General features: G+C 38.0%; 1 protein-coding gene across 3 annotated transcripts in view; it reads right to left on the bottom strand.

Moving 5' to 3' along the window:
* Positions 1-10,947: 10,947 nt before the first annotated feature.
* The window catches only part of CA10 (carbonic anhydrase 10 (inactive)), a 196,809-nt gene continuing 182,139 nt past the window's right edge, over positions 10,948-25,617 (bottom strand). For all 3 annotated transcript variants that reach the window (XM_086762289.1, XM_086762287.1, XM_086762288.1), the window contains exons 6-10: positions 24,241-24,336; positions 21,950-22,022; positions 15,035-15,189; positions 12,545-12,719; positions 10,948-11,691 (exon numbers count right to left, since the gene is read on the bottom strand). In XM_086762289.1, the coding sequence (XP_086618415.1) occupies positions 11,669-11,691; positions 12,545-12,719; positions 15,035-15,189; positions 21,950-22,022; positions 24,241-24,336 (522 nt within the window). In that variant the 3' untranslated portion in view covers positions 10,948-11,668. The remainder of the gene's footprint in view (positions 11,692-12,544; positions 12,720-15,034; positions 15,190-21,949; positions 22,023-24,240; positions 24,337-25,617) is intronic.

Raw genomic sequence — 25,617 nt, 5'->3', positions numbered from 1 at the left:
CAGCTCTAGTAAATCTGATAATTAGACTCTGGTTATATGTTGCAGGGATTCTTAGTCTAAAGAGTTGTTTTGGGGAAATATCACATAAATTTCTGGTTATTGGATGTTGAAAGGAAGGAGGAATGCACATTTCTTTCTCGAGAATTTCACCCATAGTATTTTTCATTCTGGAATAGTAAACTAAGAGTGCTAAGATACAGTGCTGCATATAGAGTTATCTAATAAAATCATCCATTGGATTCTGATCTTCCAAAGTCCTGCACCAAAAAGCTCCTCCAAAAAAGGATCACTTCGTTAGTTGAATGGCAATGGACTATATAAAAATAAAGCTTTATTGGAAAGGAACAGCTAATTACACTATAACAGAAATTAAATGCATCTCCTCTATTGAGTTTATTTACACCTTAAAGGATAAATTATCTTTCTCATAACTTGAAAAGCTTTGAATTACCTGAGGGAGAGAAAAGGAATGCACAAAAAGCAACTGCTTGACAGTCTTGTCAATACACATCTTTGGAACTGACAACATGAGAAATTACGGTATCAACCTAAAAAAAAAAAAATTCTCAGGGCTCTGAAAACATGAGATGAAGACAATAGCATCTGTATGCTGGAATTATGATATATGACCATTCCTGACCCTTACAGAATAATTAGTGCCTGTCACATGCATGGCCTTGTTGTGTGCACACAAAAAGTACATAAATAAAGGTTACTATGTTTTGAGCAGTAGGGGAGAGAAGAATTGGTATCTCTTTATTAACACTGGTGTCTTAGCAAATGAGCACACAAGTGGATAAAAAAAATCCCTCACACATTTAAGAGAAATCTGTAGTCAATTTTAACTTACATAATACTGCAAAGCACAAGGAAATAATTTAATGGGCTTTTTACAAATGTATTTGCCTTGTACTTCAGAATGGCATGCAAAAGTGTGTAAAATAACTTACTGTAGTAAGAATTAAGAAGTAAACTGGAATATACAAGAAGAAAATTTGCTGTTAACGAAATGAATAAATTTAACCGCTTGCAGTGCTCAGCTGAACTTCAAACATGTTGAGTCGAAGGACTTTAAGTGAGGAGACAGCACTGATCTGACTCTGCTGTTTGTTTTAAAAACTGGACAGTTGTTGGGTTTATGTACTATAGTACAGGCAGACTGTGTGGGTTTATATGGGAGTGTTCTTTTTCACCAAGTCCTTACATCTTAACACAGATCCTGCGAAGTTTGTAGCTGCCTGGAGTTTGCAATCCAGGAGAGATTCTTGAAATAAGTTTTGGCTGACTCGACAAAGGTGGAGAAAAAAGGTTCTTCACCAGTGTGGGTGGTGCATCTTCAGCTAAGACTGTGTTTCTATCTGACTTCTAATCATTTTTGGTTTTTGTCTTTAGAACTTCTGCTCATCTGCTTCTCACGAAAAAAGTTTTGGAAAACTGAAGAGATCCTGCTTCATGTCCAGGCAATTCAGAGTTGAGGATACAATGCTGATTCATCAGGATTCAACTCCCTGCAGGTAATGTTGCTTCTTTCAGTAGTTTTGGAATTGGGATTTGTGAGGCTCTGGTGAAATCAGGATTGCTGCTGTACCCTTTTGGTGGGAACTGGAGAGTGCTTTGTTAATGGTAATGATTAGATGATGACCTCTTTGCTCTTTGACCTCTTCTAAAAGAAAGGCCAGGCCCAGGATTTGACTGAGATGAGACCACAAATATCACATGAAAATCTGAGGGAAGAAAGTCACATCTGGTTTGAGGCGTTCTTGTCTGGAACCCAGAACTGTTGAGTCCTAGCTCAACACACTTTTTACATTTACCTCCTAGGCTGCAAGATTTGTTGTGACTCTGTCCATCCATGATACTTTATAAATGAATATAAGGAATGTGGTGGCTTTGGCTCTAGTTTCAGTTGTTGAATGAACTTGATTGAAGGTCTTGTCTGAGTAGTCTCCCTTGCATTTGATGCTAGTACAGAAGATGGGTTTGGTGCTTTTGTGTCCTTTTGCAGATCTATGAATATATCGGATATGTGAGGGAAGGGAGGGGGCAGTGCCATGCCCTGGGTGTCGGCTGGTAAGGTTCAGTCACACACGATATGTCAGTGTCAGTCATAAGGCCCTGGACTATTTTTCATTTGTTAACAGGAGGGACGGCTGTGTGTGTGTGATGACACGCGTTCATTTTAGCTTGTTGTTTCTCAGGCATTTGTAGGTACACAGTGTGTTTGTGTGTGGTGTCTGGGGTCATAGTGGGCTTTTCCCCCTTACCATATCCAGGTGGGCTGCGAGTGTTCCCTCGTAGCCCCTCCCTCTTGTATTTTCTGTATCACCTTCCGTTCTTAAGAAGTACAAAATGGTTTACTAATTAGAGAGGACTTTCCTCAGTGGAATCAAATGCAGGTATTTCTGAATTGCTGAAGTGCCTCTGGGAGAAAGGAGCACTTCATCTGCTGCTACAAGAAAGGGAAGCAAAATGCTAGGACATGAATTTCAGCCTTGAACCACAATAGTCACTGTGCAGCTGCTGACAGAAAATAAAAGCAAAAGCAATTATGATTGTTCATGAGAGAAGACCTTCTCAGTCTTCTCTAAAGGATGCAATAAATAACAAAGAAAATAAAAATAACGCCTGGGGATTTGGAAGTGTGTTAATATATACAGTAGGATAGCTCAGTTTTAGAATTATATCATGCACATGCTGATGAGCATTAATTAAGCGATTGTTCACGGTGAGGCATTTTAATGACTATTGTACTTCATACTTTTAGTTTTTCAGTAAATATTGTTTTGTAACTTGTATGTTATCACGCTTGCATATTGTTTGGTCTCTGTAAAGGCTCCATCAAAAATCTCTCATTGCTGAACTTGGGCCTTCAAAAACATGAAAAAAAATTTGACAACGTTTGTCTCATGGCAACGGCTCTTTAGCACAGTGAAAGATGATACAGAGGTCTGAAAAAGAGATTTCTTTGTTTCACAAAACATAGGACATTCCTGCATACATGTTTTTGTACTTCAGTTCCCCTCAGGATAGTGTCCCCCACCTCTAAAAACTGTGTAGACATTAATGCTTTTTAGAAGTATTGCTAATTAAACTGAATCATATCTCTTGGACCAGTCTTCTCCTTAAGCACTGAATTTGCATACTACTTCTACATACTAGTTGTTAATTCTTCTATCTTCCCCATATTTTGGCAGTATTAAACAGTAGCCTGAAAGGACAATATTCAATGTGAATAGAAGTGCTTGTTACTGTCTTACTCGAGTTCTTCTGAACAACATGATGCAAGAGTAGTTACTACTTTTTTCATTTCACGATTGTTTTGTTTTACTGTTTTCCTCTTTTTATTCTTAATCTTACATTTTTGCTTTTAAAGTAACATTTTCTTTTTCTCATAATATTTTGTTTATTTTGCTATTTGTGGGTTTTATGAAAGACTGTTCTGAGCTTTGAAGCAGACTTTGATATGCTTTTTTTTTTAAATTTTATATTATCTGATCTTTGTCAGCAAGCTTTTTGTTGTGCTTATCTTTATGCTCACTATGGGGAATGAGAAGATGCAGGGAAAAATATACAAGCAGTGAAATAGACTGCAAATGGAAAACAAGTATTTGAAAGTGCAGCCTGGGCATAGAACTTAGCATTTGGGTGGAATTGTTTTTTTGAGTAGTCCTGTGCTTGCCACTGAAGTCTACCTCAGTTACCTCATTTAGAAAGGGTGGTACGTCATTTTCAAGGCATCTGGAAAATTAACATCATTATCTAAATGCTAAATACTGTTATCTAAATGCTAAATATTGTTATCTAAACATTGCTGGCTGTAGTTTGAGAGCTCAATTTTTGCTGGTCAGGCAGATCTAACAATTCCTCATGTCATTGGATGGAGATGAGATTTCTCTCTCTCAATCCCTGGAGATACTGCTTAAAAAAAAAAAAAAAGTGATGGGAAATATTGCACTGTTCTGGCTGCGTCCGTGCTGTGAATCTATCCAAAACTTTGTAAGATACTGCAGTATCTGAATTGTTTATGTGGTTGTTCCTATATCAACTCTTCCCTATTGTGCCAAGGTTTCATTGTATTTTTTTCAGATGTGAACAGAGACATAAAGAGGGGGCAGTGATTTGTCACAAATAGTTACACCGGAGGTTGAACTTGCAAACACCTCGCCATCCCCAGGCGGTAGGGAAGTCCCACAAAGCTGATTACTTCTCTAGAATGGCCATATTTCCTATTGCAGTGCTGTCAGCCTTTCATTCTGCTCAGTTCACATTATAAATAACACTACAAATGCAGAATATTTTAAAAGACGGCTTTTCTTGTTGAGCACTATTCCCATGAATAATACTGGTGGCTGTTGAGACAAGTCAGCCCTTTCAGTTCATCTTTTTACATGGTCTATAACCTGGTTCTTTTTCTTCCTAGATTTTTCTTTCATCAATATTTCTTTTTCTAAAATATTAATCATATTTGATCTTTCCATAGATTGGAGGTTACTTTAAAGTTAAAAGGAAAATTATGAATATTTTCATGAGTGAATACCTTGAATTAATGTTCTCCTCACCATTAAAAAGGGCAACAGGGGTTTATGCTTGTGTATTTATCTGTGTGTTAATTTAGCTCCAACACTTATGTCTGCTACTGTTTCTAAATATTAATTTAAAAATATATTTAAAATGAATTTGATTTCCAGTGATTATGCATAATAAATGGACATATGTTAAACATAATTATATATATATATTAATACAGTAAAATGTAAAGATGATTGGGAATGTTCAAGCAAAGCTCAGTGAAGAACTATGGTAACTATCTACGCTAATTGCTCCAGATTTAATTATACCATTAAAGGCATGAATGTTTACATTGGAACAATGTAACTTGTTTTTGCAAGAACTTGCAAAAAGATTGCAGGTAACTGTAAGCTTTCTATAACCAGAATTATTTCCATAGGTATTTGTGTAGCAGCACAGCAATATCCCTATTCTTGTAGCGAGTGGAGAAGTTCCAATAAGATATCATTTATATTTATAAATAACTTATTTTCTGGAAGGATATTACGTTTGGCATAGAATGGGTCAGATTTTTAGACCTTCACACAAGCAAAATATCCTTAGAGCTGTTGTTAAAAATTGTATAGAGGAAGCTGTTCACAAAAGAAAAGATTTAGCTGGCAAAAATCCTTGTGTGAAGTTAGTGCTTCCAAAAGGTAAAATACAGAGGAAATGTTTTCTTTTGTTTCCTGAATTAGCCAGGTGCAGGGCCTGAATAATAGCCCTAGAAGCACTCTTTGACTCTTCTAAGTTTTTCTGTCCTTTTTTGCATGGATTGAACTGGAAAAGACTGATCTTCAGAAATCATAAAAAGGGAAAAACTGCAGTGAGAAAAACTTGGTGAGCGTGAGCCTTTCGTATGTCTCGGTTATAAGGTTATCACAACGCAGAGAGGCATTTGAGCTTCAGGTTGTGTAGGATATAGAGAACTTCTGAATGAGATACTTTAAACGAAATCCAGCCAAAGGCTGGTGAAAGTATTTCAGAATGCCCTTCTCTAGGTACAGGGCGCATTTAATGCGCAAAAAGACTGAGGAAGTCATGTTGCCACCACTACTTTTGTAAAAATAAGCTTCCATAACTTTAAATAAATTGGATAAAAACAGAAAGCAAAACAAACAAAAAGCCAATTTGACATAATTCTGTATTTCAGTAATATACCACCAAGCCATAAAATCAGCCAAAGAGTTTTGTTTCTGTGTTCTTTCTTTAAAAAACCTATTCAAGGTCATGGTTTGAATAGAAAAGTAATTGAATTTGAGACACCATATGTTGTGGGATGCTTAGACATCCCTAATGAATGTTACAGGGTGCTGCTACTTCCAAAAAAATGTTGACATTAGCATTGAAATGATTGTTGACGTGAAAACTTTCATTAAGAGAAACATCTTGAGGTCAATCTTGTCTGTTTTTTTTTTTTTTCCTTTCTACTTCCCATCATGATAAAGATGCCCACTCCTGAAATGCAAAGGGATTGCTTACCTTGCTAAGCTCCAGCCTGTCACAATCACTCACCAGACTTGACTACCCCTTCACAAATACCTTCTGATGCACAGTGATGAATCCTAGACCATAAAAGCAAGTAGGTTCCACTGCTGCATGTCTCTTTTTAGTCATTTCACAGTATTTATGGAGCTGCTTGCAGAGAACATTATTCCTGTGCTCTGTTTTGTAAATCAGATAAAGGTAAACTCTATTAAAAGAAAAAAAATATTTTTAAGACTGAAGTTTGGAGAAGTTTTTGTTCTGTTTGTCTCTTTCAATGTTTTTGGCTTTAAGAAGCACTGAAGGTGATACCAAACATGTTACCTTCTTCTTGTAGAGTCTAACTTTGAAGAATCCTTTATGTTAAGAACCTTAATACAATTTTCATAGGACATATTCTTCCCCTTAATGACCCCCAAAAGCAACTTGCTCATTGACTTGTGAAAATTTATTGTAAAACTGCAAATAAATAACAAACATAAGGAAAAAGAACTTGATACTGTTATTCTTACGTGTTAAAATTGAAGAGGTAATAGAACATGTCCCTAATACCTGTTTTTAGGCGTGGGCAGTAGGACAGGCTAGTAATAACGAGCTGATGTATTTTGTTCTCTGCTCTACACGATACTGGAATTTGTGTGATGATGCATGGATGTATCAAGGCTTGGAGGCAGGGAAGGAAAAGGCATAGAGTATTCCTAGTGTTCTGCCCTGGTAATAGCAGTCGGTGTGATCTCTGTCTTGCTTGATTTGTAGCGTAGCAACACGGTGAATCACAGCAGCATATCCACATATCAGCTTTTGGATGTGCTTCTGCGGGCCGTGCAGTCACGCTGCTGGGGACTTGCTTGCTTTCAGGCTCTGCAGCCTCAGGCACTGGTCGCTGTGGATGAGCCTCCTGTGAAACGTAACTCCTACGAAAGCCTAACGATCCCGAATGCCAGTCACGAGGGTCGCCTGGTAGCTTGCTGTGTAACGATATGAATCCTTGCTCAGAGAATTGAGCTCGCAATTTGCCCTCAGCGTGATGGTAGCCGCTGTTTGCTTGTGCAGTGGAAATCCAGACAGTGCCGTAACTGCTTTATAAGCCAACTTCTTTTGTTTAGTTTAGTATTTTTATCTTTAAAACATAGAGCTAATTTTGCTTTAAACAGTGAATGAGAAAACAGTGGATGACTTTTGGGATAACTGATCCCTGCCCTGGGAAGGATTATCTTGCGGTGTATGCAGAGTACATGAGAATAGAAGAATTGGAAAGACACAGCAATAAATTAAAGAGCTGGCTGAGCTGCCGGAGCAAGAATGATGCAGGGGGAGGAAGGAGGCAGGTGGGCTCTGAGCTGAAAGCCAGCACCAGGGCCGTACACCCACAGTGACGCTGTACCCGAAACGCCACTGAAGCCTTCATGCACTGCCTCCCTGGCACAGTGTGGTAAAAAAACAAAAAAAAAACCAAAAAAAAACCCCCAAAAAAACACTTTTAAGAGCCAAAGTCCTGTTGGTCTGTAACTTGGGGTAGATGACTTAAGATCTCAAAAGAAAATGTTTGCTTTAGTTATCTTTAAGGAGAGGTCATGTAGAGCAATGCCTCTTGCTACTGCTTACGGTATGGCAGAGTTTGAGGTTTAGTCTTTAATGCACGCGTTTCAGCTAGCCATCTGTGGTGGAGGAATGCAGACAGCATTTAGGTGAAATGTTTGTTAATGGAGTTCCATTTCTGTACATTTTTCTGCAGCTTATCGAACACAGATATAAATAAATGTTTAATGAACGAGGCCTCCAGAATGGCAAAATTTTGGCATGAATATCTGAAAATGTCACTATTATTCATAATGCTGTCAAGTTTTAAATTACGCCTGAAAGAAGGCAGAAAGCTGAAATCAGCTTGCTGCTATATATTATTATACAGCTTGCTGCTGTATCATTAAGGGAAAAAATCAGGATAGAGGGAAAGATGGATCTTTTCCCCTTGTGACTCTCCTGAATTCTGTTCTCTGCTGTTATGCTTATGACTTTCTATGTCGTCCTAACATACCTTTATAAGATTTTTTTTTTTTAATGACATATTTGACTGTTAATATGGTGTTTCCTCATCGTGTTGACATATCCCCACCTCTTTACTATGTGTAGTTTACAATAACTTACTCATCCTGCAAGTTAAATCTGGCAGTTATCCAAGAGTCTTTTAGGCTGTTCAGTCTGAAGCAGTAGTGTTAGAGGAGTTAGCTTTCCTTATCAAATGGTCAACTCCTTAAAAATTGAGAAGTGCCTTGTGTAGATGTATACATAAACGGTACCCTCTTGTTCTTTTGCTTTTGGTCTTTTCATCAGCTTGCTACAAATGAATTTACTGGTGCTGTTGGTAGAACTTCATGATGCTTCTTTTTCGTTATTTACACTTTGGGGGGGAGGAAAAGCCCCCAATTTTAGAAATAGTTTTCGAAATACTTTTTTTTTTTCCGAAGTCCCTTTTCCAGGGACTCAATCATCACACCACCAGTGTCACAAACTTCCTGTGGATTTTTTTTTTTAATTTTTGACAGTCAGTTAATATTTTCATTCATATGCCCTGGATGCAAATAGCTGAACGGCTCAGAAAATGCTGTCCCTCTGCTCGGTGCTGACTGTCTTTGTGCTGGGAAAAGCCACCCAAGGGTGAAGCTCATAGCCCTAGCTTAGGTTCTGGGGTGACCATAGGACTTTGCAGCTATATCTTTGTTCCACTTGAATTTATTTTTGACTCTAGCTCTTCCCTTACATTGGTGGGAGCATCTGCCTGAATTCATAAACTATGTTGATTTTTTTCTTTTTGTTTTTCTAATACTATTTCTAAGGATTTTTTTTTGTTGTTGTTGTACTTGAATACTAAGGGTTATTTTCCCATCCTTAGAAGATTTATTATCCTATTTTTCATTTTTTGCAGTGTTTGACACATCTCTAGTTATTAGAATAGAAGCCTCACAGTGTGGGAAACAGAAAATGTTTGCCTGCATTACAAATGGTCCTTGTTCTTTACCGTGCAAACAGGCTCCTTCAATAATTTTACGGTACGCTGTCGAGAACTGCGGTAAGCCATTTGCTAGTAAATCAGCATTTCTTACAGCAAAGTCTCTATGCTTTCTCAGCCGTTATATGTAGGGAATAAAATCTAATAAAAAAAATAATCAAAACATGGAGAAGTTATGGCTGATCTCCCTGAAAAATTTATGCTGTTTTGAGTATAGGAATCAAACATCTGGGATTTTTTTTTTTTTTTGAGATGTACCACAGAACACAAAACATCTGCTTTTTCCGGCATTTCTGGTATTTGAAAGAAAATATACTGACCAGTTACAGTTTTCCTTTCAGTTCTTGACATTTGGGGAAGGTTCAGCTCCTGAAAAGTTTCAGCTTTATTTTCAGATTGTGATGGAATTTCAGTATTGTTAACCCTGAGCATGTCAAAAAAAAAAAAACAGAAGAAAAAAAATTTAACACTCCTCCTCCTTACTGTTAAAGATGATGAGCAGTACTTTAAATGCTGGAGAGTTTTATTTGCTTTCTGGTCTTAGCCTTTTGGGTGCAACCATATCCTGCTTTCCAGCTTGTGTTCAACAATTAACAGATGCAACAGCACTTCTTGTATTATTAATTTTTTTTTTTTTAATGACAGGTGAAATATGTTGATTCTAGCAACAGTTAAGAGATTTGCCAAATCTTGTATTTTTATGGCAGTACTGTGATTCTGTGGGGTAAGCCTTTATTGTGTTGCTCAGAGAGTTGCTTATAATTTTGAAAGGGAAGGGTAGTGTTGGAAGTAGCAAGGGGTGAAACCCCCAGAAAACCCAACTGGGGAGAGCGAAGGCAGAGTCTGTCAGCAATCTCTGCTCTTTCACTAGAGAGTTCTCTGCTCCTGAGCAATTAAATTATTGATGACTTCAGACTCCTGACAGGTTTCCATCTACATCCACGTACCTACTTCGAGAGCCTTCTGAATGCCAGCCTCTGCGTGTTTTCCCTTCCCTGATAACTCTCCCTTTCATGTCACAGATGAAGTCACACAAGCTGCAATCTTTCCCAACTTCTGTCTGCAACATAGACTTAAGAGTTTCCAGTCTGATGCTACCTGCGCTGTTCTCTTCAACAAAAGACAAAATAATGTGTTTGTCATGTTAGCTGGCCTGCAACACCTGGAACTTCTTTACAGTGGTTCAGCTCCCTCACACTTCTTGTATTACCTTTTTTTTTATTATTTTATTTTTTTTTTTCCATTTCGTATAAACAATTGATTGGTCAGGCATGGTATGTTCCAGCTTAATTTTATTTTTTGTGTACCTCAACTTGTTATGGGTTATAAAGTGAGCGCTGGGAATGGAATAGCATGAGGTCTGCCCCCTCTTCAGATAACACAACAATAAATCAATCATTTAATGTGCAAGAAGGTCAAACATGCACTTTGTGAACTTGTTAAACACATTTATTGAGTTCTTGACAGTAACCAAACACAGTGAATGACCATTATAAACAAGAAAAAAGGCATTCGCTTTTACTTGGTCAGCTCCTGCTTTATCTGTAAAGAAAAGATACCCCTTTCCACACAGTTACAGGATTAGAATTTGTTTGTCCCACTAATGGTCTCAACAGGGGAAAATGGCAATTTTAAACTGAGATATCTTTCAACGGCTTTCTACTTCTGAGCCCAGCTCTTATTAATGATGAGCTGTTAAGTGGAGTTAGTTATACTAGCTTTAAGTGCATTTCCAATTGCTGTTAATGCTCTTAAACTGGCTGCAAACAAATAAATGCAGTAAAAAAAAAAAAAAGAAAATAAACAGAAGAAAAAAAAAATCCCAAACCCACCAATAATGCAGCCACAAGTAGTAGAGGCTTATTATTTCAGAAAGGAAAAAAATAAATCAAAGCAAGTTTACTAAATTAATTTGTTAAACACATTTATTGAGTTGTTAATAGTAACCAACACAACGTATGACCTGTTGTAAAACAAGAAACAGAAAATGGGTAAGTTCTGATTTTGGCAAATCCTACTACAGATATGTGACAAGAGGGAAATATTTCAATTTCCTTTATATTCTGCAGTGATATATTTACAATACTTATCTCTCAAAGTCTGTCCCTTTTTAACTAAATGAACAGAAAGATCATAACCTAGAAATAAGTTTCCTCTATGGTCATCTTGTTCTGTCTTGTCAGTATCCATTAATGATAGTGAAATAATGAGAGCTTTCCAAGGATTACTTGGCACACAGAACACAACTCCACTTTGATGCTGTACCGAGCCATTTTTTGTCTTTTTTTTTTTTTTTTTTTTTTTTAATTTGAGGCGGGGGGGAAGAGGAAGAATTTCATATGTACAAAGGCTGAAAAGTCTGTCTTTGTGAAGCTAAGTTAGTTCAGGAAAATTGTATCAAAATTGTAATCACGTTTACTGTAATATTGTCTTTTAACTTTTTTTTTAAGTTACCACTGATCATATGAATGAATTTTTAGTTGAGTTTCCAACATGGCAGCTCTTTTCCCCCAGCACGTTTGCACGTGCTGCCGTGAACCCAAAGAGAGTGAGGTTGGGTGCATTCTCGATTACGTCAATTCACAGTAGTAGCATTCCACTGAGGTTATGGGTTCTGCCTGCTCTGTCTTACTTGAGGAGCCATTCATTTACTGAAAGGAAAGAAAAACAACAACAAAAAACCAATTATGCTTTAACAAATTCCAGATATGAAACTGGCTGCATTTAACACTATCAGGCACTTAAACAGTCTTGAAAACCCAGGAGGCTGTTTCCTCCTCTTTCTGGAAAATAATTAAATCTGAATGACTTTCTTTGAAGTATTGCAGCTCAGTCATCAGCCTTGCTGCTGAAAATGTGCTTTCTTTTCCAGCCTTCAATAGTACTCCTTCATAACCATAATATTATTGGTAAGAAGGCATGTTTTTGCTATTATCACAGCTAATATAACTGTGTGTGCAGAGGCTAAAAGACGCATAAGACATGTTACAGCTTAGCTGGCAGCCCCCAGCTGTGGCAGAGTAAGACTCTACCAGGAGGTGACTGGGTTGGTTCACTTGTTAAATACCCGTTGTGGAATACAACACTTTCCAGTTTAGGTGTTAGTTACAGTGGTGCACCTCCAAAGCGAAATTTATTCTTTTATCTGAGATCAGCTCTCATCCAGACTAGCTCATCCTCCTTTTTCTTTCCAAGGTGGATAAAAAAGAGCAAAATGTACTTTGTAAGGTGAGAAGACTTTAAAATGAGGCTAGAAAACTGAAGGCCTGTCCTATCTGCTTTTAAAAAAATATCAGATGTCCCAGACTGTCTTTTGTCATGATTTTCCTGTATATTTCCGGGCAGTCTCCTCATCTGTTTCAAGTATGTGTGACCCACACAGTTCCTCCCCCAGATCTGGAGTTTCATCTGGTTTTGTTCGTATGCTTTGTTGTGCACTTGGATTTCTCAAAGAAAAGAGCTCACTGTAAGCAGAGAAAGGATTATTCTGGAGGTAGAACGTACCTCTGTACTGTAGTTTCTGTGCTCTATTGTTTGGACAATCTTTTCCCTGTAAACTAAAGTTGATATTAGTTCGGATACATCGATTGTTGAGAGGCTGGACTGGTCTGAAATTGTCGCTCATGCTCAGAAATATCTGTGATGGCTGATTCTGGCTTAGCAGTCGTAAAGAATGCATCTATACAAAATACAAAACAAGGATTTTTTTAGTACTAGTCTTTCCTGTAAGTAAACAACATACAACACTATTAAATAGACTACTTAATGAATGAAAGGTAAACAGAGATTGTGTTATTTGTAGTCAGGGGTGGGTTCGAAGTGTTAACTTGAGGTAAAACCATTCCTTCTGTGGTCCTCTGTTTCTGAGCCCCATTTTAAACAAAAGTAACTCGTTTTGCGTGGAGTAAATGGAAGTGGTATGAGGTGTCCTTGGCTGCTCAGGAAACAAGTGGAATCCAGGGTACTGGATGGCAGCAGCTGGTGCCGAGCAAATGAACTTCATGAATGACAACAGCTAATTTCTTAAGTTTTGTAGCTATTAGGGTAGCTTCCAGTTGAGAAGACACAACTTTGGATGATGGTACTCAAGAACCAGGTATGACCAGTCAGGATGGAAAGGATATCTGACAGAGCCGTGCTGCTGAAGTAATGAAATTGATGACGTTAAAAAGTGAAATCTTCTTTCCGTTGACAGATCTGTCTCGATACAGTCTGTGCTGTGTCTATGGTGTTCTTAGCCTTTGAGATGGTTTTTATGGATCAGCAGAGAATCACTGAATCATCCAGGATTTTCGGTGTGCCCAGCAGTGGCTGGATGCAAACTACAAGCAGATAGCAATGGTCCTTATGATGAGTATGAAACTGCTAAAAGCATCTTAATTGGTTCAAGTTAACCTAAACTTTTCAAACTTTGTATAGGAAACTGGGGGGGGGTGGCGGGGGGGAGTGGGGGAAGCTTTAATTTGTAAATCAGAAACCCTTAAAATATTTTGGTTTAAAAATATAAAAAGAAAATATTTTCCATGTCAGTGTAGAATTTAAGGGATTTGCTTGTGGCATGTAATGCTTACATGGGGAAATCCAGTAGCTGAATTTTACATACTGAAAGTCTTTAAGAGCTTCCAGGGAAAACTGTAACTGTGCATTACTTTTTCAGTCTGAGTACACAATGTAATTAGTAAGTATTCCATGAAATCAATTTGCAGCACTAACACTGGAGCATGTCAACAACCAGTAAAGCGTGACAAGGAGTAAGTATCATGAGATGATAAACCACAGGTACTAGCATAGACTCAGAAATATTCTAACTCGTGTTTTGTACATTAATGTTGTAACCAAAAGTGTTGCTTGTAGGAAAATGTTCACGTCTCTTGCTTTGAAAGTTCAGAACATACAGCATGTCTGCCTGTGCTCAGCTGTGTCATTCTCCCAAATTACCCATTTAGAAAAGAAACAAAGTGCTTTCTCTGCACATAGACAAAATTGGACAGAAGGAATATCACAAAGATAAAACATCTCCCGGGCTTTTAAAGTCATCTTATTTACAATGTTAATATGATTTCAAATCCCAAAGTAATATTTTGAGTTGTTTTATCATTCCTCATTTTGTTTCTCAGGCCAGATTGCTTCTGCTGCATGCTTGGGACAGGCAGATGGTGGTTCAAGTATTCCTTTGGGATTCTAGTACGCAGGAGAATAGGTTTTAGTTCAGCTCACAGCTCCATTGGCAACTCACTGATGGAAGCTCTGGAGAAGACTGCAATTGGTGTTGAATTTGTTGTTTTCTGATGTTAGGCCTTGGATTGTAAGCGGGTCATACAGAAACGTAGTCGTTGTGGCTTTTCCACTGGTGTGTTTCTTCAGGCGTGATTTTGACTATGAAATTGTGTTTTCTTTTGCATAGTTTATCCTGCTTGTCTCTAATAGGGGCTTCAATTTGTCAGTCTGATTTTTTCGAGCTATTTGCAATTTCTACCCTGGCATTCTATACTGGAAAGCATTAGCTGATTTTTATTCAAGAAGGCCCCATTTATTGGACTTCCATCACATTAATGTGCTATTGACATGTATTTAAATGGCCACAAGTGTCACTCACAGTTTGAATGTTTCTTTCTGACCTATGAATAGCTTCTGTTATAATTAATAACCTCACTTATTTTTGTACAACACTGCTGTATTTGTTTTAGAATCCCCATATACCTATTCACAGAATCATAGAATACAGTTTGGAAGAGACTGCTGGAAACCCTTTGGTTCAAACCCTCACTGAAAGCAGGACCCGCTTCAAAGTGTGTGTGTATAGATACTCAGAAAGCTCTAAGTAGTTAATATTTTTATTTTGGCAAAAAAACCTCTTCAATGCTTTAGCAAACTGCAGGCAGAGATCCCTACAGCAAAAGCTTGAATGTGATTTTGTATGTAAAGCTACAAAGATATACGTTTAATACTCTTCTGAACCCATACTAGATTGAGTAACTTAAAAATTATTTTTACCTGCATCCTTGTTATGTAGACAGGTTTGTTCATTATTATCCAGCTTGCTGTTTCATAGCAGGGTGGAATTGTCATTGACCCATCATATGTAATGAAACTAGAGGTCTCTGGATAAAGTTCCTCAATGTTAAGCCCCTGTAGTAAGTATGCATCATCTGGAGAATAAAGAAGGAAAACAATTGAGATAAAACAATAGTTTCACAAAAAAAAATCCCACCTTTTTTATACACAATTCTTATTCTAGAACATCATCACCAGTTTTACTGAAATATGTGGTGTAACGAACGTATGTTTCTGAATGCTCCAGCAGTTTGGACAAGAACAAGTAACATGAATTCATTAGTCCTTCTTGGGCTGTGTTCTACTCTTAGATGCCCATGCATACCTTCTGTGAGTTTAGCAGGAGCATTCACAGTGAAACTCTGAATCCCAATTAAGAACTGGAGTTAAAAGCTTCTTGAAGTTGCAATTATTGATTTAGATGTAGTAGTCTTTGGAGAATGTCGACTTACCATATTTTAGAGGGATTAACAATTTTTGCTCAACAAAACCTTGGGAAGGCCAAGAGTGTTAAAATTTAATTGCCCTTCTAGCGCACGAGGAAGTTAAGGTTAATGCATGATAATAAAGCTGCTCAATGAAGCCTGCTGGCCTTTCATGTGCACAGTGGGGCTGGATGCAGCACGAGCGAGCTCGGAATGCTGAAATCGGGTGGAAAAGCATGCCGGGAAGCAGCCTACTAGGGTCCCTGCTTTTATCATAAGCCTTCCTGGGAATTAATGAGGTATCCCTGTGCAACAGAACTCACTCTGTGGATATGTACCAAAATATAATGAGATAGGGTTATATCTTTAAAATTCATCAGAGTTCTTCAGCCTTTTCTACACGATGTGCGTTATTTCCCTTGTGTAATGCCGGCCCTGCAATATTTTTGGCAGTGCTGTCAGAACTGGAGCTCAGATTTTCCTGCCAAATCCTAGGCTGTGGGATTCCTTAACAATAAATACTCAGGGATATGCACACTTTACTTGTGATACGCTACTGCTGTCACGCATCTCGGAGAAAGCTGGGCTGGCTACGAGCCCCAATCTCCCTGCGTGCTCTCACTTGCATGTAGTGTGTTCAATATGGTTCACTTGCAGACTAAATGCTAAAATGTGGGCAAGGAAGGCTGCGTATTTAGGTGTTTCCCCTCCCAGTACCCAAGAGGAATTGGCATTGATTTCAATGGAAGGCAAGGAAGAGAGTACAAATATAACAGAAGATACTGCTTAGACTAATGAAAAATGTTGACAGTGCATCTTTTAAGTCAATGTCAATAATTTAGACATTTCTGTTGGAATCTCTGATGTTTTTAATGTATCATTCATTCACTGTAAGTCTGTAAGTTGAAACAGTTTTGGATTTTTGTGGGTTAGTGGTTTTTCTTCTTTGGTGTGTGCAGGTTTTATTTTTGGGTGTGGTTTTTTTTTGTTTTTTTTTTTGTTTTTTTTTTGTTTTTTTTTTTTAAAAGCTGATAAACAGTTCCTTGGCCATGAGGAAAGGACTGTAAATGGAACGAAGGAAAGACATATGTATGATCAAGGAAGCGTATAAGAACTAAAGAAGAGTAATTTAACTTGAATTTAATGTATTAGAGCTAAAGGACAAAACTTAAATGAGTAAAATGCTTGTCTCGTACTATCTAATGGGAGGAAAAAAGGACTGCAGACTACTGGCTTGGGCAACAGAAAATCAAAGAACACAGACAAAGCAAATGTGACTTTTTGTTTTGACAAAGTGCAGTCAGCAAGCGGCAGGCTTTAGGGCAGCAATATTTGTGGCTACAGCATCAGTTAAAGTGTCAAAGTGAGAGTGTACCATTTATACCATGTTGGCCAGTGCCTTATAGTTATTTCATATTTTAAATGCTTGCTATTTCAAGAAATATAATCTTGGCATGTCCTTGGAATTTTGTCAGAAATACTGCCTTCTGACACGTTCTTGCACTTCGACGCAGAGTAATTGCCACGCCACGCAGCTGGATCCTCCAGTAGAGGGGAAAGTCCTGGTAGTGTTTTCTAGGTGGCTGACTGGCACCTCTTTTAACATGCTTAGTCTTCACTGGCCCGCGGCCTGGGATGCAGGGTCTTTCTACATCTAGAATTTTCCAGATGAAAGTGCAAAACCATTGCTATGGAATTAGTGACAAAATACTGTTAAGTTTTAACAGCTAGAGACGACTGATTACACCTGTGTCCTATTCATGAAAAACATTATTTGCAGTGCAGCAGTAATTCTGCTAGAGTTACATGAGAAGAGAATGAATGCAATTTTTTTTCAAGCCAGAGCCCGTTTTCAATGAGTCATCATACGCTTTTCCCATTCCCATGTGAACATCCTGTTCGTTATTTATGAACCCCGGAGAGTGGTCTGTTAGCTCCAAATGGCACTGAGTCAGTCAGAAGAGAGAGTTTCAAACTCTAAGGACCAAATCTGCTTCGTCACATCTGTATTGACTTCAGTTGGGCTAAAATGATTTAAACAAGGTAGAATTTACCCTGAAACATTTACTAGGAGATGGAAAGCTAACTAAAAATTAATACAGATGAGAGATATTAATGAGATGTGCACACTATATATACATATATATATATATAGTGTGCACCACATTCTAGTTGACTAATTAGTATTCAGAATAGTGCCTAGGTTATTAACAACAGGGCTACTTAACAAATGGAAGACACAAAACCAGATTTACTGTTGGCATTAGTGCAGGTAATCATGGGGTTTTTGGAGTTGCCCCACATTGCTTTAACAGATAATGTAATTCATTATTTTGACACGGACTTTTAACTTTTCTCTGGGTTTTACAGTGTTTAGTAATTCTCAGAGCATAACAATGCTCCAGGGGTGGAGTATGGCATATAACAGGGTGGGGCACAGCCCTCCTACTCATCCAGGCGAGCCCAATGTTTGCCAGTGCTCTCAAGATCAGGAAAGATGCTCTCCTTACCCTTACTGAGCTTCGGATCAACTGCTAGGTTACCTTGTTTGCATACTGAGGACCTACAAAATGTGTGGTCATCTCCCCCGCTGGCACCCAGCAGTGGAGTGGCTCAAAACCTTGATTATTGCCTTTGTCTTTGCTTGGAGTATGTTTAAGGAGAGACAGCAAATTATGCAGAGTGTCAAAATCTATCAGTTATGATTAATTGGAAACTGGAGGGAAATACCACTTCAGGAAAAAGGGAAGAATAGAGGTGAATGAAATAATGAAATAAAACAGTTTGGACAAGTAAAACCAGTATTTATTCATGCCTGTATAAGGGTTATATTCCCGTGGGAAGTCAGATGACTCCATGAGAATGGCCTGAGAAAAGACTACAGAATAAGCATTTGGTTATCAACGTTTTTCCCAGGAACAGCTCTGCTGTTTCCCTTTCCCCACATCTTGATAAAGGTTTCCCATTCTGGAACTGAAACAGAACTGGTGGGTTTGCACTAACACCAGACTGCAACACTTTAATGTCTTGTCTTTTATTACACTTATTGCAAGTACGTAGTTCAAAATGGTCAAAATCACCATCTGTGATCTCTTGCCAGTAATAAATTCCCTTAATAAACCCATTCAGCCTTTACTAGATGCTCAGCATCATTCCTATCCACAGCCCACGTTCTGTTTATCTTAGAATCATAGAATCATAGAATGGTTAGAGTTGGAAGGGACCTTCAACGGTCATCTAGTCCAACCCCCCTGCAAGAAGCTTGATCCGCTTGTTCCTTAGGGTGATTTCTGAACTCGTGCACTCTTCTCTATACAAATTAGGTTTCATTAGACTTCATATTCATTTACATAAATGCCTTGACTCTGACAATTTTCTTGGCAAATGATGGAAATCCTCCTCTTTTATCCCTAGATTTGTCATAGGCGCGTGGGGTCTGCTTTCACAGCAAATTTGACGCGTGTTCTCTTTGAAACAGTAGTATTTGGAGGGAATATATTACAGTACAGCTTTAGCTGGATTAGATTACAGTGTAAGGATCATAGAGAATCCTCAGCTTTTTCATCCTGAAGCAGAGTTTCTCCACTTACCAGCCTTCACAAGTGACTCAGCCAGGCTGACAGAGACTCATGTTGAACACCAGAGGTTTGGTCCCTTCGGGCCTGGTTTGAGACTGCTGAGCTCTTACCGCTTGTGACAGGCGCTGCAGGAGCTCAGGCCTTCAGAGAACGCACCGAGATGTGAACCTTGAGCAATTACTAGTCTCTTATTTCCAGAAATCTGAATCTTAAGCTTTTTCAGGATAAGCTCTTAAAACTGGAACACTTAATTCACTTATTTGTTATCTATGAAATAGCTATAGAGTGTATTTGAGGAAATTCAGAATTTTACAGCTCCTCTGCCTAGCTGGACACGTGGCAGTATTCTGGTGGAGAACAACAAGCCCAGATTTTCACATGGAATTTTGGGCATCTAAAATGTTACCGGGTGAAAGCTAATGTGGCATAACTGTTCTGAAAGATCCCCTCAAATGTCATACTTAGAAGAATATTAAAGCATTTTTTCTTTAGAGATACTCACGTATCTCCTGACTAAAGCCTGTTTGAACCATCACTTGTTTGAACTAGTTCATAGTAGATTCTTTGGGCTATGATAACAGAATAAAATAAGCATTTAAAATCTGCTTTAATATTCCTTGGGGTCCACTTTACCTCACTGTAGCTGTTAATATGTAAGAGTAGAAATTCTGCTTTTAATGCATTTTTCCCATGAAAATTTCATGTAGATAGCTCTTAATTTTGTTGCTGTTCTTTAAAAATAGTACTTTATGTTACTAACTGTCCAGACTCTGAACCTATGCTCCACTTATCAGTCATTCCACGCTCCTATTGAGCACGCTGGGACTGGTCATTCTGGCAGCAGCCTGCTGAGTATTGACTTCAGGAGTGGACCCCTAAAGCACAACCTAAAGTCCAGCTGCGAAAGGCAGAATAGAAATCCTCACAACGTAAAATTAGTTTTCAGCAATGATGCTATAATCCATCACGCGAGACAACTGCAAAATTACTTTCAATAACACTTTCATGTTCCCAATTTACACTAAAAAATTCCCAGTCAATACTTGTTACTACAGTAAGCAACCCAATGCCCTGCAGAATATTATGTGCGTTGTATCTACTAAGGATTTCATTTCAACAGATAAACCTGTTAGTGATAATGGCGCTTAAAAGTTACAACAGTTCTGTTAATCATTGATTTTGCAGCCTATGTTATGTGTTCATTGTCATGCAAAAATTCATTTAATAAAGTCAAATTAGGTGTGACTAGAATTGTATTTTCCTTCTGAAGAGGCAAAACAACCAATGAAAGGTTGTAGGATGCTGTCAGCTCCAGAGAGCAGGAGTGCCCACTTGCAAGTGCAGCATATTAAAAAAAAAAAAAAAAGTTTGTATTGGGAAGGTGTGTTGGCTTGCTGGTGTGGGTGATGGTTGCATGCTCACTCATGCAGCAGGGGAAGGATGCTGCCGGTGCCTTCCCGCCCTGCGAAGCTGCACATCCCTAATGACAGCCTCTCCTCTGCTCTGAGCTGACACAAGTTGTCCGATTTTTGCTCTGCTGGCCAGCCATTGCAGCATGTGGGGCCAAGGAATACAAAAAAGGCTGTGATGCTTGTGTAGATGCATGAGATACAGCTGCTGTGGTGGGAAAAATGAGGCAGGAGTCTTCTCTTACTCAGAGTGTGAGACCCGACAGGTTTGTGTGTGTGCGTGGGGAAAAGCAGCTTTCCCGGCGGTACAGTCAGATCTTCTGGCTGCTCCCCAGGCATAAGCCAAGAATATGTAATTTGGGAGCAAAAAAGCCTGAAAACCCTAGCCTGACAACCAGTCTCATTCCAGTTATCATGAACAACTTTCTTCCAGCTTTCATAAACAAAAGCAAAATTAATGAAGTTTATGAAAAATGTTGTCATTGTTTACAGAATAACAAATGAAGGCGAAGTTTTACAATACTTCCCTTATTTTTTCAGTTTGCTATGCACTTTCTGAAAGTTAAATTCTGGTATCGTTTAACTTATTAACTTAATGGCTGCTTGGAGTTCAAGAGAATATTTTTGATAAAGGGAATAAGGTTTTCTGGAATCACAGAATCATAGAATGGTTTGGGTTGGAAGGGACATTTAAAGGTCCTCTAGTCCAACCCCTCTGCAAGAAGCAGGGACATCTCCAACCAGATCAGGTTGCTCAGAGCCCTGTTCAACCTGGCCTGGAACGTTTCCAGGGATGGGGCATCCACCACCTCTCTAGGCAGCCTGGGCCAGTGCTAAACTAGCCTAACTTTCACCGACACTTAAGCTCCAATTTTCCACAAGTTCAGTATATGAACATGGGATTATTGAGCATTATCAGTTAAAGGTTTTCCAAATGTGAATACAACAAATACACACGCGATGTTAATGACCTAATTATACATCTATTAAATTCAACAATAGTTGAATAGAAATGTCATCACTTTTCTGTGCAAAAAGAAAGCCTTAATGAATACTAAATCCAGTTAATGCTGCAGCATCTGGACATAACTGGATTTGATATAATCCAGGCTGCTCTGCACGTGACTTATATTGCTAACACTAGGCAGTTTCTCCTGAGTGTTCTGTGTGAATATGGTATATGTATTTCTTAAATATAATTTCATTGATTTATTGCTTGTTCAAACATAAAGTAGACTTTGAAGTTCAAAACTCATTTGATGAACTGATGACTGTACTAGATTTTTCAGGCTCCCAAGTTTATCATTCAGAGTTGCTGGCAATGCAAAGTTTGTAACTTCTGCCCATAATGAGGTGCCTCTTGTTTCAGCAGATCACTAAATACGTTTTTTTTGATACTAAAAGCATACAGCTGTTAGCCACAGTAAATGGAAAGAAACTTACTTTTATATGTTATTCTTGTTATGGTGTCTCTGTTAAGCATACGATTTAGAAATGGATTTGATGATTCAGATACCTACAGAAGAGAAAATGCACAATGTGAAAATCTTCTCACAAACGTTTCCTTTCTGGATACGCAGTGTTCAGTGTGTGTGCATGCACACAGGCTCTCTCATTCTCTCTCCTGCCATTCCTCCAAATTGTTTCCGCCTTTTTTCTCCTACTGTTGTGGGAAGAGGAAATAATTATTGCGATACTTTTCTTACAAAACTTGTTAGAAAGTTGGCATCTAAAAACAAATCCAAAAAACCAGGGATGGGAGAACAGGATGAACAGAAATGAATGCTTGAAAAGAAGTGTGAGTACAGGTTTCTGCAAATCCCATCAAAGCTGTTGGAGAAGGTGGTTAATGTAATTAGGCAGGATTTTTATATAGTAATCTATTTTTTTTTTCTATTTATTGAGAAAGTCTGATGCAAGTAAAGTCTATTTAGATTGCAAATAAAATCTATCTTTCCATTGTTTTACACACAGGTACAAAATGCCTAAATTCCACCCGCGTGCACTCACAAATATGCACACGTACACAAAATGTTCAGTCTGCATTGATGTAACAAGAGGATTTAGGTTTAAAATGATAGAGGGCTTAACGGCGTTGTTGGGTTAGGGTTGTTTTTGGGGGATGAGATGTATGTACTTTATCAACAATGGTATTGCTGATTATCAATGATAATTTAACAAGAAATTTTATTGCACTGCAAATGGCAAAATCCTTATTGCTTAGCAATAAAATCAGTGGCACTTTTTTTTTTTTTATATGGAGACATTTTAGTGACTCTGTAGCTAGCCTTCTCATATCCTACTTATCTTTCTGTTATTGTGATGGTTTTTTTCTAATCAGACACTGGATGCTCCTGTTATATATCCAGCATTTATCCAGAATGAAGCAAATGCATTTTGAAAATGGAAAACTTCACAAGAAGTTTATTTCAGGTTTAGGAAAACAAATGGGCTATTGGACAAACTGTAATCCAGCTGTGTTTGACAGGTATCATTCAGGAAAATTCAGTTCAGGTTCTGTTTTGTGGGAATTCAGATAGTTATTTCTCCACTTAAAAGTTTTTCTAACTACTTTGGACATTTAAGATAGAACATACCTTTTCATCACAGTGAGACATTCTTAGAGAAAAATATGGTGAGGCAGATACTAAATTCTGTTGCTCATTACAAGAGGTACACAACTGAGCAAGTGTGTGAGCAATGCATTATTTAGACAGAATTGGCATGCTGGGCATTTTGAAAGCTTGCTTCAGTTTTTTTTCTTTTGCACAAATTCAAGTCAGATCATTGGGTTGTAATATAATAGATTTGGGATGAAAAAAAGGTAACCTAAATATCTCTTTTGAATATTAGACCTCTATAAAAGGGGCAGTTTTCATATCTAATTATTCAATACGCTCTGTGAAATGCATATTTTAATTCTGAGGTTAATGCTTTCTCAGGAACTTTACCTTATGAAATGGGATTAGAGAGTACTAAAGGGAATTAATAGATACCCAATACGTGAGGTCTGATGATGAAGGCTATTTATTTCACCATGAAGCACTTATTCAGAAATACATGGGTTTTTTTATATTGATGAAACAGAGATGGCAGAATATAAGCAACATTCTGGGGGGAAATGCATACTTCATATAAAATGAGAGAAACGGATTCTCCAGTGTAATTAGGGAGGTTTGAGTAAACTTAAGACTTAAGTTCAGTGCCAGATCACTGTAATTTATATATCTAACTATGCACCTTGAATGCAACAGGATGGAGACTAAAATATGACAAAATATTCACGTCATTCTAGCTCTGTGAAAAGGAAGATATTAAGAGTGATGCTTTCAATGTTTTTTCAATTCTGATAGTTTAGGATGCTTTAAATAACACCGTGAGAAAAACTTATTTTTCTGACTTTAAAACATCACCATGTCTCCACAAAGCAAATACACCCTCTTGCCCAGGGCCTCAACCCTACTAGGAGAGAATTTCTTTTAACTGAATGAATAACATTTCATGAGGAAATCCCAAACCTGCAAAATTAGTAACTTTTGTGATAGTCATTAGTGTTATGAGTGATGTTTATGATAAAAGGATTTTTTTTTCCTGTCCTTCATCCCTTTTCATTTTCCTTGCATTACACCGCAAATACTTTGCAGAAGAGATTGTGTTCAGCTCCTAGATTTACAGCTCATGGGAAAATAAGTCTATTGTCTATAGATTAGATATGGATAATACTGAATACTTACTTTCATAAATATGGAAACTACCACCAACCCATTAGGACTCTTTGCAGCTTCTGTGACGTTTGAGTACAGCTCATGGTTATAGTGGATTAGTTGAACCTAGAAAGCAGGGAAAGGAAAGATTATAATTAAAGAGTAGCAAATCGTACCACGCACTGCTTGCAAATACTCTCCATACATCAGCTGGTTTGTACTGGGATCTTACCTATGCTCAGCATATTTTGTAACAATGCAATTTTTCAGAGGTTTGCAGCACGTGTGATTTTAATAATTTCAGTCACCATCTGGCTCCAACTGGCACAGCACCGGCATGTTTTCTTCTAAATTGCCAGTAAGTGAATTTACCCACATCCAGTTATGAATTGCTCTGCAGGGGTTGACATCAGTTCCCTGTTGCAACAGCGTTTGCCATGGGCATCAAGTAATCTGTCCTTTTCAGCCTCAAGCCAAACACAAACGAGTCAGGGGTTTAAATATTTGAAGAAACATATGGGATACGGGTTTAGAACTGTTTAAACCAGCACTCGCAGAATTCAAAATAGTAATATTCATTAGCCTCAGATCATACAGGCTGTTACAAAAGCTCCTACAGTTAGACACTTACTGTATTATTGGTAACCAGGTTCCCCTTAGCTCCTACAGCTTTCCTTCTGCTTTTCAGTTCTATGATTTGCTGCAACGTTTAAGTTACGAAGGCACAGTTCATCTCTTTCCCTGCATACGTAGATGGTATTTGATTTGTCCGGGATCACTGGACACTACTACCATTTATATTGCAATTTGTAGCCTCAGTTGTTTTTTTTTTTTTAAAATCTAAAGGCTATCCACTGAAATTTCTGGACTTACATACTGTGAACGAGATCAGTATTAACTGAACTTGATCTATGTCTGGTAGACTTTTTAACTGTACAAATGGCCAAAGACTAATACTGCCAGTAAAGAAACTTCATCACAGTGTGATTTCCATGTTTATAATCAGGAGATAAACCCCAAACCTACCCCCAAACCCCCTGAAATGGAGTTTAGTGCTTGCATTGGTGACTTTGTCTTTTGGATGAATGAGATATCTGGTGTTTCAGTAGAGAAATAGAATTGCAAGGATTTCTCCCTTGCTTTACCATCCACATATGTAGGTCTACCAATGTGTGTACTAGTAGTGATGTGAATTAGAACAGCATCCCAATTTATGTGCAGCCTACACCATTATTATCTCAGTCTACGATAAGCTGAGAAATAAATGATGCTTCCAAACTCTGGGAGTGCTCAGATAGTTCTATTTCCTGCACTCTGTCTTGACTGAAAAAAAATGTATTCTTATAAGTAAATTACTTGGAATCAAATTTATGAGCTTTCCTAATACAAAAATCCACCAAGCATTGT

Source organism: Chlamydotis macqueenii, chromosome 18 (assembly GCF_036417535.1).
Source record: "Chlamydotis macqueenii isolate bChlMac1 chromosome 18, bChlMac1.mat, whole genome shotgun sequence".
NCBI classification, from domain to species: domain Eukaryota; kingdom Metazoa; phylum Chordata; class Aves; order Otidiformes; family Otididae; genus Chlamydotis; species Chlamydotis macqueenii.
Note: the sequence above shows the minus strand (reverse complement) of the source record. Positions and strands in the feature narration are given on the sequence as shown.